Raw genomic sequence first — 12,982 nt, forward strand, 5'->3', positions numbered from 1 at the left:
ATTTTGCTATGAGGACAATTACTGACAATTAAGGTCATGGGTGGGCGGGAAGGAAAAGTAAAGAGAGGGAAGGAGGGAGTGGGGTGGGGCCTTGGTGTGTGCCACACCTTCTGGGGGCAAGACATGATTGCAAGAGGGACTTTACCTAACAAATGCAATTAGTGTAACCTGGCTTATTGTACCCTCAATGAATCCCCATTAATAAAAAACAAACAAACAAACAAAAAAACTGGATCACTTGGCTCTTTCTTTTCTTATCTCCTCCCAGTTCAAAATGCTTGCATCTGTTAACAGCCAGCATCCTCTTGGATCTGCAGTTAGGCTCAACACATGCCAGCCTTAGCACAATCTTCTTTGTGGTTTTAGCCTTCTTCCGGAAAATTGGCTTTGTCTGCCCACCACAGCCACTCTGCTTTCGATCATAGTGCCTCTTTCCTTGGGCATACAAGGAATCCTTGCCCTTCTTATACTGTCTCACTTCGTGAGCCTGATGCTTGCCACACTTCTTACAGAAGTTCTTCGGGTTTTAGGTATGTTGACCATCTCTGCAGTAGAACTGTCTCTACGATGAAATCGCGAAGCTCAGCGTCCACAGCCCTTGCCTCCCGCCGCTGGCACTCCTGTGTTTTATTTTCTTTCTAACTGTTGTGAATGGTATTGAGTCTTTGATTTGACTCTCAGCTTGACTATTACAGTTATATAGGAATGCTACTAATTTGTTGTACGTTGATTTTGTGACCTGAGATTTTGCTGAATTTATTTATCAATTCCAGGTGTCTCTTTGTGGAATCTGTGGGATTTTCTAGATCTAAGATCGTATATCATCAGCAAAAGTGATAGTTTAATGTTCTCTGTCCCAATATGTGTATCCTTTATTTCTTTCTCTTGCCTGATTGCTCTGCCTAGGACTTCAAAATCTTCCAACAAAATAAGCCATGGACCAGATGAGCTCACAGCTGAACTTTATCAGATCTACAAAGAAGAGCTGGTACCCATACTGCAGAAATTACTCCATAACATACAGAAGCAGGAAATTCTCCCCAGTTCATTCTATGAAGCTAGGATCACCTTAATACCAAACACAGAAAAAGAAGACTATAGACCAATATCCCTTATGAATATAGATGCAAAACTCCTCAGTAAAATAGTAATAAACCAAGTTCGGTCGCACATCAAAAAAATAATTGACCATGACAAAGTGGGATTCATCCCAGGGATATAAACATATATAAATCAACATATATTTATATTTGTTGTTATCAACATATATAAATCAACAAAAGTGATTCATCACATAAAGAGAAGTAAAAACAAAGATCATGTTATTAACTCAATAGATGCACACAAAGCATTCAGCAAAATTCAGCACCCTTTCATGAGGCATGGAAAGAACAGATCTCAAAATTATTAAAGCTATATATGATAAATCCACAGCGAACATTGTACTGAGTGGGGAAAAGTTGAACTGTGTTCCCACAGTCACTAATTCTATTCAACATAGTCCTGGAAGTCCTAAAAAGAAATATTTCATGGAAATAATAAAATATGACTTGTAAAACAGGAAATAATTGCTTAATGTTTAGTATGTGTTGATTTTGTAGTACAGCTGTCAGAGTTTTAGAACTATTCATATACATATACACACATGTGCATATATGTGTTAATATTCCATTTCTCCCTTATGAAGATATTTCATTAATATTATAGTTTTAAAGAGATTCATTTTCATACTTTTTGAGATTTTTGCATTTTATCATTAGGATTTTTATGGTTTTCCTCCAAAGGACAATTAATAAAATTTAACAAAACTTATTTTTAGTTAAAGAAGATATGTTTATCAAACAAATATGTAGTGTCTTCTATTTGATTTTACCCATAAGCAGAATATCTCTTCCCTTGCGTGAATATCTGTCACTATTATATGTTCATTCCTAATACCTGATAAATGGCAGAGAGAGATAAAGAACTCTTATTTTTTCTCCAGGAATTTTATACCTTTGGAAGAATATTGGGACAAGGGAGCTTTGGACTAGTACTTGAAGTTACAGACAGGGAAACCAAAACTAAGTGGGCAATTAAAAAAGTGAACAAAGAAAAGGTAAGGCTTCTTAGCAGCATCATACTGAGGGTACAACACCAGCCCAGGTGGGTGTGGGTTGTACAGCCTTTCATACTAACACAAGCTGCCTCTGATCCTGAGGGCCAGTCCCTCTGCTGATGCCCTAGGAAAGTGTGTGCATTTCTCTAGCCTCCTGAGAAGGGACTACTTTTTAAATTCAAGTAGGCAAATGATGTGTGGAAAAAGTATATGGAAGGATAAACATGATCATTATAAACAAATGTAGATGAATTTTACCAGAGTGAGCTGAAGGTAAAGGCTGATTCTCAGTATGTGCAGGTCTAGGGCCATGGGATAAATGTCTTGGCTAGAAGTAAGTCCTGTTACTCTCTCTTGATGTTGTTCTGACACTCTTTTCTCCTATCTCCTTTCATTTCCTCATTGTTAGCTAATTCTTGGTTTATTCATCCTACTTCCTTTTCAGTTTGTACGACTTTTTCTGCTATCTTACTATATTGTTTACTTTTACATATGCACAGTATCCATTGTATTCCTTTTCCTCTTGGAGTGGAGAACGACTGGGCTTCTCTTGAAGGTAGAGTCTAAAACCTCAAGACTTTACACCTGACTAATTCATCAACTTTTAAAATTTCTGTGCCTGAGAAAAAACAAAACAACATTGTGGTATTTTTCCCTTGGATTTTTCATAATAAATATTTATCACTGAAATAGTAGGTTTTTATATATTCTTTGAAACAAACTATAGCAAATTACATATAATTTCTCCCTGAAGTTTAGAGAGATAACTAATCTTAATAAAGGAACTAAGAACCATTCTAGAAATCCTTAGAATTCTGTAGAATTTTAGGTAGCATCCCAAGTGCTACCTAGCATGCTATTTTCTTTACTCTTTTAATAATAGATAGGGTTAGGGATTTGGTTGTAGGGTTATGTAAACAGGATAACTGCTTGCAACTTCAGTAACGAATAATCTTTCTCATGCATTCACACATATTGTTAGTGAGAATTTATAGGACACTAAGATAGTAAAATAAAAGTATATAGTCAGTATATGAATTAAACTGTAAGTTATTGCACTCTATACAGGTCAAGCCATTTGGGGAAGGAGTTGAAATAGAATTGAGATGGATATTGGGAAAAATTATAGTAACTTTCCATGTCTAGGTAAGAATTTACTCCTTACAGTCACTATTTCTCTTGACTCTCTAGGTCAGTGGTTCTCAACCTTCCTAATGCCATGGCCCTTTAATACAGTTCCTGTGGGCTGGGACCCACAGGTTGAGAACCTCTGCTCTGGGTTAACCTTTAAATGTGACTTTCATCCTACATGGGAGGGGCATAGAGGGTGGGGAGTATACTGTTCACTCCTGATATGCTAAATGTTAAAGAGCAAATGTAATTGGAAGCTGGAGTGACCGTAGGTAAAATACGAGCTAGGTAAAGTTTGCCGTAAGATCAATACCTTTCCATTTGTTTTTTTTTGTTTTTTTGTTTTTTTGAGACAGAGTCTCACTATGTCACCCGCAGTGGAGTGCAGTGAGGTTGCTCACAGCAACCTCAAACTCTTGGGCTTAAGTGATTCTTTCGCCTCAGCCTCCCATGTAGCTGGGACTATAGGCACCTACGATAATGCTCAGCTATTTTGTTGTTGTTGTTGTAGTTGACATTGTTGTTTGGCAGGCCCAGGCTGAGTTCGAACTCACCAGCCCCGGCACTCTAACCGCTGTGCTATAGGCATTGAGCCTCCTTTCCACCTCTTTAAGAACCATTATATACTTTCTCAAACTGGGTGGGGGGATGTGTGGAGGAGTAGAACCTTTGTTATTCCTTTCGGCAATATTTTTTATGTGAAAATAAGACCCATAAATGAGGAAAATGCTTGTCTTCATATGATGACAATTTTACTATCAATAGGGCTAATGATTTGTGGGTGGTGGTAATTGTGAGGGTAGAGAAAGCTCTGCTAGAATTTTTAGATGGCATTGTAGATAGTCAGTTACCTACACCCTAAATGAAGTCCTTCTGCTCCCTAGAGTGTTACTTACTTTATCTTTTGCTGTCTGTATGGTAAGTTTTTTTTGTTAGGAGATAAAGCTGGGTTTAGGTTGGTCTGAAGACAAGATATCTCTCTCTTCCTGTCTCTCTCTCTGTCCCTCCGGTTAACTAAGGGGACCAGGAAGTAACGTTATGTGTGGCTGAGTACAGTACAGTACATATACATGTATACACACACACACACACACATATATATACTCCTGATCTCTATATATCAGATCAAATCAAAATAAGACAACAACAAAGAAAACATTTTGTTTTTATCTTCTCTAGTTGATGTCTCTGGACATATATTTTATTTTTACAACATCAAACAATCAACATAATTTTAAAGGAAAATCAAAACATATTAAAAATTAGAATAATTTTATAAAAGGATAAATACCATGTTGTAGCTAAGTTAAAAACACAGATGTGGCTCAAGGCTGAATTATATGTAACTTAAGTTGGACAAAGGAGAGAAAGGTCATAATTAATTTATTCAGATCATGGGAATAAATGGCATGATATTATTTGAAAAAGAAACTTGAAAAATATGAAATAACTGACATATATTGAGGAATGTAGGAGTGACTTTAATATGTGAAATCTGTGTTTCTTCACTGATTAAGGCTGGAAGCTCTGCTGTTAAGTTACTTGAACGAGAGGTGAACATCCTAAAAAGTGTAAAACATGAACACATTATACATCTGGAACAAGTATTTGAGACACCAAAGGTAAAGCTCTTTTAGGTGCTATATTTTCAATGTTGTTATTACAAAATTAATATTATCATATTCTGAAATCATCCCTTTGGGTCAGTTGCCCATGTCCCTGGCATGAGTCTGTCATTAGAGATTGATAAGAACATTTTGGAGAACTTTTATTATTGTTTATGTACTTACGGCTATGAACATTAGATTGATATTTTCAGTAATATGTTCTGTGTGGCATGTTGAAACCAAATGTTTAAAATAGAAACAACTTCATATACAATTGAATAGTGATTAGAGCTCTCTTAGAGATAGCCTTCCTTTAGGTCTGGTCCTTCATTTCTCCATTAGCATCTCTTGGAATATTGTCATAATTTTGCAAGGTTAGCTTCATATTCAAATTGGCAGGGATATATTTGGCATGACAATGTGAAGAAGGTATTTTATCATCTATGTCTTACTGAGTTCTATCTTCTTATTTCCTTAGATATTATCATTCCTCTCTTTAAATGCCTATAATTTTCATTTAGAATTGTTCAGAAGCCTGGATTATTTGCCATTCTGCCTCCAGATTGTTTAGTGCTATGGACTTGAGTATTTCTGTTTGGAGGAAGAATAATGTAGTAGTTGGGCATGTGGACTTTGGGGTCAGATTGCCTATGCATTCGAATCCTGACGCTGCTGCTTATTATTAATTATGACTCCATGGACAAGTTACTCAACTTCTCTCTACCTCAGTTTCCTCATCTATAAAATGGGTTTAATAATAGTGTCAACCTCATTTGGTTGTTGAAGGATTTAATGAGACAGTGAATCTCAAGCATCTGTATCATTAAATGTTAGCTATTGTTCTTCCTTACTTTGCTTGTCTCTAAGATAGAAATAATCAATTTGTATTGCAAACCATATGCATTATGTTTGATTTATTAGGAGTGCTTGATAACAAAGACTACAGTTATCCTTTATTTATCCATTATGGATATTCTTCTCTACTCTTTTCAGTCTTAGAAGTCGTGATGTCTTTTATCTCCAGGTAGTCTTAGAATAGTTTTGTTCTTTATTATAAGTTTTAAACAATTTGATTATGATGCATTTTGGTGTAGTTTTCTCCATGTTTTTTGTGCTTGGGCTCATTGATCTGTGAGTTTATGATTTTTATCAAGTTTAGAAAATTTCAGGCATTATTTTCTCTTGTTTTTTTTTGCCTTTTCTGCCTGCCATTTGTGAACTCCAAGTAAGATTACTTAATATTTTCTACAGTTTACTGGTGCTCTATTCACTTTTTTCAATCTTTTTTTTTCCTCCTTATTTCATTTTGTATAGTATCTATTGCTATGTCTTCAGATTCTAGTATCTTTTTCTGTATCTTTGTGTGTGTTGCTAATCTCTTCTAGTAGAAATTTGATTTATTGTTTTAAAAACCTGTGTACTCCATGTGTCTACTTAACATGCTGAATCCTTCCTCGTTCTTCTAGAATATAGTTATAATAACTGTTTTAATGGCCTTTTCTATTAATTTTATCATGTATGTCATTTCTAGGTCAGTTTTGATTTTTTCTTCATTATGAGTTATATTTTCCCTCATCTTTGTATGCCTGCTGATTTTGGATTGGATTTTTACCTTGTTGGATGCTGGATGTTGGGTTATATTCTTATAACTATTCTTGAATTTTATTCTAGGATATAGTTCAGTCACTTTGAAACAGGTTGATACTTTTGAAAGTTGCTTTAAGGTTTGTTAGGTAGCATCAGAGCAACTTTGAGTCTAGGACTAATTTTTCCTTACTACTGAGGTATGACCCCTCTTCATACTCTCCCTAAGGCCCCACGAAACAAGATTTTCCACTCTGGGTAATAGGAACACAAACTGTCCCTGGATGTGTATGTGCTCCAGTGAGTATTTTCTCTGCTTCTTTTGTGTGGGTCTTTCCCAGCTTTGGGCAGTATCCCATACACCTGTGCTAATTAGTACTCTGCTGGAAACTTAAGAAGCTTTCTCTCTCTACAACTTTCTCCTCTTCAATACTCTGTCCTGTGAACTATAGTTCTCTTGGTCTTCCTAGACTCCCACCTCTATCTCCCCAATTCACGGAGATGCTAGGCTCCTCTCGGTTTCTTCGTCCATGTTCTGTGGTCTGGAAATTCTTTCTAGACATAAGCTAGGATAATCACAGGTTTCCTCTCTGTTAGCAATCACTACTCTATGCTGCCTAATGTTTAATATCTGAAATTATATATATGTGTGTGTGTGTGTGTATGTGTGTGTTTGTCTAAATCTTAAATTGTTTTAGGTGGGAGGGTAAGTCTAGACTCTGCTACTCCATCATGGACACAAGCAGGAATCTAAATCTACGATAGTTCAAAGGCAAAGAAAACCATCATTTTTTTTTTTGCTTGTTTCTTTTTTTATGTATGGCTTGTCCCTTGATTCATGTAGAATGGGTCTGCCCACTCTGTCCCATAAACACTTAACGAAAGTGCAGATCTTCTGTTGTAGCCATTATAAGGGTTAATGGAAATTGCTACCTAATTGGTTGTGCCATGATACCGATCATCCATTCTGACTCTTCTGTGGTTTCTTGTTGAGTCTCAATGTCCTCCAGGTCTACACACTTGTTTTTAATAATTATAAAAAGACTTGTTTTATAACTTTTATTCATATAAATTTGACCAACTTGCATATTTAAATTTTACATCAACTTATTATATTGTAAGTACTGCTAATGTAACTTTTCCTTTCAAATAGTTTACTTACTGTGTCATGTACCACTTGACAGTGCTGTCAGTGGAAAACATGTGGTCCAGTTTGAAAGCTTATTTATGTGTTATACTTTGCAGTTACTTTTGAAATTCTAAAAGTTTGGTAAATCTTTTACCAAATTCTGAAGTTTGGTAAATCAGAATTGTTGCCATGGGAAGAATGGGAGTTCACCTTCACTTCCTGTTTTCATGCTTTCTGATAGAACATAGAAGTTGCATGAGCAGTGCTTATAGGAACAGGATCAGATCCCAGAATCTTTTTTTTTTTTTTTTTTTTTTTGAGAGAGTCTCAAACTGCCACCCTGGGTAGAGTGCCATGGCATCATCATACCTGACAGCAACCTCCAACTCTTGGGCTCAGGCGATCCTCTTGCTTCAATCTCACTCTTACTGAGGCTGGTCTCAAACTTGTGAGCTCACGCAATTCACCTGCCTCAGCCTCCCAGAGTGCTAGGATTACAGGCATGAGACACTACTCCTGAACAGATCCCAGAATCTTAAAAATAACAAAAGCTTAGCAGCATAGGTTAGAATGGAGATGTGAAGGACAGTCTGGTTTGAATGGCTGTAAGTGTGAAAAGGACTTGCATTTCAGTTGACTGTGAATTTTTTTGACTCAGTAGATGATTTGACTGTTGGAATACCTAAAGTCATCTTAATATGACTCAACAGAAGCAGAAAATAAAAAAGAGGCATTTTATCCATGACTTCTTACCGCTCATACCCAATTAGTCACTGAGTTCTACTGTTTCTTCTTTGTAGGTATTTTTAACATCTTTTTCCTTTTTCTCTTCTTGTCTCTATTCTGTGCCTTCCATCTACCTTCTATAAAAAGAGGTCAACATATTACAGCCTGTGAACCGAATCTGGCCTGCTACCTGTTTTTATGTGGCCCATAAGCTAAGTGTTTTTCATTTTCAAATGGTTGAAAAAATTTAAATGAGTAACATTTAATGATATGTGAAATTTATATGAAACTCAAATTTCGGAGTCTATAAATAAACTTTTCTTGAGTTGTTTATGGCTACTTTCATGCCATAGCAGCAGAGTAGTTGTGAAAGAAACTGGCCTGCAAAGCCAGTAATACTTACTACTGGGTCTGGCCTTTATAGAAGAAGTTTGCTGAGTCCTGTTCTGTAATACTGCTAGAATTTTCGTTTAGAAGTGCACAATTGGTAATATCATACACCTCCCTATACCAGGCACCAGCTTAGAAATCTTCAGTGGCTTCTTATGGCATATGGGAAAAATCCATACCCCTTAGCATAAAATCCAAGACTCTTTTACAACCTGGCCTCAGTGTGTTCTTTCTAGCCTCATTCCTTACCACTCTTCTCTACTCCCCTACCTAGTTCCCAATACTATTAACCCTGAGGTATCTGTTATTCTTTGAACAGTCAGTGCTATTTCAAGGTTTGGAGTCTTTGCAAATACCATGTACCTATCCACAAATTCCTATTCAGACATCCATACCAGGCTTTAAGTATGCTCTTCAGTGAGCATTCTTTAGGGAGAGAATGCCTCTCCTCTGTAATCCCATGGCATTTTGGGCCTTTAGCACTTAACACATGATATTGTAATTGTAACTATCTCTGAGCTTCTTGAGGGTAAATATAATACTATGTCTTGGCTGAGTGTGATGGCTCACACCTATAATGCTAGCACTTTGAGAGTCTATGGTGGAAGGATCACTTGAGGCCAGGAGTTTAACAATAGCCTGAGCAATATTGTGAAACCCCATCTCTATGAAAATATAGAACAATTAGCTGGGTGTGGTGATACACGTCTGTAGTCCCAGCTACTCTGGAGGCTGAGGCAGGAGGAATACTTGAGCCTAGGAGTTTGAGTTTTCAGTGACCTATGATGATGCCACTGTACTCTAGTCTGGACAACAGAGAAAAGAAAGAGAAACAAACTATGTCTTATACTTCTTTGTTTCTCTAGTATCCATTACAATATCTTGTACATAATAGATAATATTTTTGAATGAATAAATTGATTAAGATTATGATTATATATGCAAATATATAAAAAATTCCTGGGTATGTAATTTGTACACTTTCTCTCTCTTTTAAATATGTAATGTCAGAAAATGTACCTTGTGATGGAGCTTTGTGAGGATGGAGAACTCAAAGAAATTCTGCATAAGAAAGGGCATTTCTCAGAGAATGAGACAAGGTGGATCATTAAAAGTCTTGCATCAGCTATAGCATATCTTCACAGTAATGGTAAGAAGAGATCATCTAACTTTACTGACTCCACAAATGCAGATACCACTTTTATTTAAGGGTAATTTTATTCTGGATCCATAGTCATATAAATAACACCTGTTAACAAAGAAGATTTAACTTTTTAATTAAAAAATTTTTCCTTTTAAACTTTTTTGTAAATACATTTTAATTAGAAACAAGGCAGATATACAACATATTGTATATGGACAAGGATGAAATTATGAACATCTTTATGCAACAGTTTTTATTTCAGGTTAATGTGAGGGTACAAACATCTAGGTTACAATATTTGCATTTGTTAGGTAGAGTCCCTCTTGCAGTTGTGTCCCACACCCAAAAGGTGTGCCATATACCCTCATATTGTGTCCATTAAGTGGGAGCACACCCATCCTCTCCCCTCCTCCCTTCTCTCCCCTCCTTCATTGCCCCTTCTCCCAACTTGAATTGAATTGAGTTTTCCTGTTATGTGGACATGTATTAGATCATCTACTGGCTTCATATTGAGTACACTGGATACTTGTTCCCATTCTTGTGATACTTTACTAAGAAGAATGAGTTTCAACTCTATCCAGGTTAATACATGAAATGTAAAGTCTTCTTTTTTATGGCTGAATAGTATCCCATGGTATACATATATCACAACATGTTAATCCATTCCTGGGTTGATGGAATGTCCATGGTTGATGGACATTTAGGTTGTTTCCATATCTTGGTGATTATAAATTGAGTTGTGATAAACAGTCTAGTGCAAGTGGCCTTATGATAAAATGATTTTTTTTTCTTCTGGGTAGATGCCTACTAATGGGATTGCAGGATCAAATGGAAGGTCTAATTTGAGTTCTTTGAGGATTCTTCTTCTTTTCAAAGAGGTTATATTAGTTTGCAGTATTACCAACAGTGTAAAAGTGTTCACTTCTTTCCACATCCACACTAGCATCTGCAATTTTGGGACTTTGTGATATGGGCTATTCTCACTGGGGTTAGGTGATAGCTCTGGGTGGTTTTGATTTGCATTTCTCTGAATTAGGGACAATGAGAATTTTTTCTTCTGTTTGTTAGCCATTTGTCTGTAAGCAGCTATTATTATCAAATCAAAAGTAGACAAATCAATGATAAAGGTGAAATTTCCAAAAACACTTACATATTAATAAAATTATTCCATAAAAACAACATTAAAAATCTAAACATTCTAGGGTGTTTTCCCCTAAAATAAGGCTGTATGACTCAGTGCCCACAGCTCAGTGAGTGGGGTGCCGGTCACATACACTGAGGCTGGCAGGTTTGAACCTGGCCCAGGCCTGCTGAACAACAATGACAACTGCAACCAAAAAATAGGCTGGTATTGTGGCAGTCTACTTGGGAAGCTGAAGCAAGAGAATTACTTAAGTCCAAGAGTTTGAGGTTGCTGTGAGTTGTGATGCCAAGGCACTCTACCGAGAGTGACATAGTGAGACTCTGTTTCAAAAAAAAAAAAAAAGGCTTTATTTTTAGAGCAATTTTAGGTTCACCACAAAATTGGTGAACCTAAAATTGGTACAGAGATTTTTCATGTATTCCCTGCTTCCTCACATCAGATCTCCCCCACTATCAAAATCCTCCTCCAGGGATGTGTATTTGTTACAACTGATGAATATTCATTGGCACATCACTATCATTATAGTTTTCATTAGAATTCTCTCTTGGTGTTATACGTTCTGTGGGTTTTGACACATATATAATGACATTTATCTACAGAGTAGTATACAGAGTAGTTCACAATACTTTGAAAATAGTTCATACAGAGTAGTTCACAATACTTTGAAAATCACATTAAAAATTATTCTGATTATCCTAATTGCTTTATTGGTATTACTTCTACTGCCTTTCATCAGCCTCCTCTCTTTTTTCCCTGCAGGCTTAGTTTGGCTTACATGTGAGTTTAGAACCTTCTCATTTTACAGATGACAAAATACTTTGTTCCAGAGAGGGGCAGTGGGCAGGGTTTGCTGTTGCACGGCTGGTATTGGAGCCCAGTGGTTTAGTTAGCAGATATTTCCTGAGCATCTACTCCATTGTGATTAGTCCTAGAGTAATAAAAAGTAAGAGAGGCTTCTGCCCTTGAGGAATTCAGGCTGCTGGGAGATTGAGTATGGAAAACAAATTGTATTTGAACATGATAATATCTCTAATGGGAAGGCATATAAAGTGCAAGGGACATAGGCGTATATTTAGTAAGTGCCTCATTTGGTTTGGAAAGTTAGAAAAGAATTCATGGAGAAAGCAGTATTTGATCTGAGGAATATAAAGTTGGAAAAAAATGGACTTTCCAAGCAGAGGGAAACAAATTTTGCAAGGGCTTAATAGTAGCCTAATGTTAATCCTCCCATATTAAGGTATAAATTCAGTATAATTCCATACAAAATCTTAATAGCGTTTTTTCATGGAACTTGACAAGATTATTCTAAAGTGGGCAGGAATAGCTAAAACAACAATGAAAAAAAGGAAAGAACAATGGAGGCAGCAGGAGGTTTGCCCTGCAAAGAATCAAAACATAAAATTGTGTGGTATTTATGTAAGAGGAGATAAGAAGAACAATAAAAACAACAAACATTCTGAAAAGAAAGCCAGGGAATTGTGTAAGGGAAGCCATAAATGATTAGGTATAATTGCCAGTCCAGGGCTCATTCTACTACATTTCTCTAGCAATTATATGTATAACTTTTTAAGTCTAGGGAAATGATTGTTATGGATATGAACTCAATTAGTTATTTGTAAAGAAAGTGTTTGGTACATGATTATTTGTATGTGTATGAAAATCCTACCTGAGCTCTGACATGTTCAACTGGAGATTTTGTGTTTCAGGCATTTTTGTTTGTTTGAAAATATGTGTTGGTGTTGCAGAAAAATACCTGAAAGTTAAGTATAGTTTGTATGTATATAGCCAAGTTACAGTGTGTTAAAATGTTTATGTTGACAGTAACATATGCATAAAAGTAAAGAACTCATCGTCTATTTGAAGACCTAAGGGTGTGGGAAACCTTGCTGGGCTTGTGACTAAGATTGATTTTTTCCTCCTGGAAATAGCAAAGCTTGGATGGGATCTTTTTTCACACTCCAGGCCACTCATCTTGAAGAGCAGCCATTTGGAGCATCCGGGGAATGGGTAGAGATGAAGGAGTCAAAGG

At 36.3% G+C, this 12,982-nt stretch overlaps 1 protein-coding gene across 2 annotated transcripts in view; it reads left to right on the forward strand.

Moving 5' to 3' along the window:
* STK33 (serine/threonine kinase 33) overlaps positions 1-12,982 on the forward strand; it is a 321,663-nt gene that overhangs the window by 247,894 nt on the left and 60,787 nt on the right. The window contains exons 5-7 of one of the 2 annotated variants that reach the window (XM_053562040.1): positions 1,985-2,098; positions 4,747-4,851; positions 9,677-9,815. In XM_053562040.1, coding sequence (XP_053418015.1) covers positions 1,985-2,098; positions 4,747-4,851; positions 9,677-9,815 — 358 coding nt within the window. The remainder of the gene's footprint in view (positions 1-1,984; positions 2,099-4,746; positions 4,852-9,676; positions 9,816-12,982) is intronic. The other variant, XM_053562041.1, reaches the window with a different exon arrangement.

This window comes from Nycticebus coucang, chromosome 14 (genome assembly GCF_027406575.1).
Source record: "Nycticebus coucang isolate mNycCou1 chromosome 14, mNycCou1.pri, whole genome shotgun sequence".
NCBI classification, from domain to species: domain Eukaryota; kingdom Metazoa; phylum Chordata; class Mammalia; order Primates; family Lorisidae; genus Nycticebus; species Nycticebus coucang.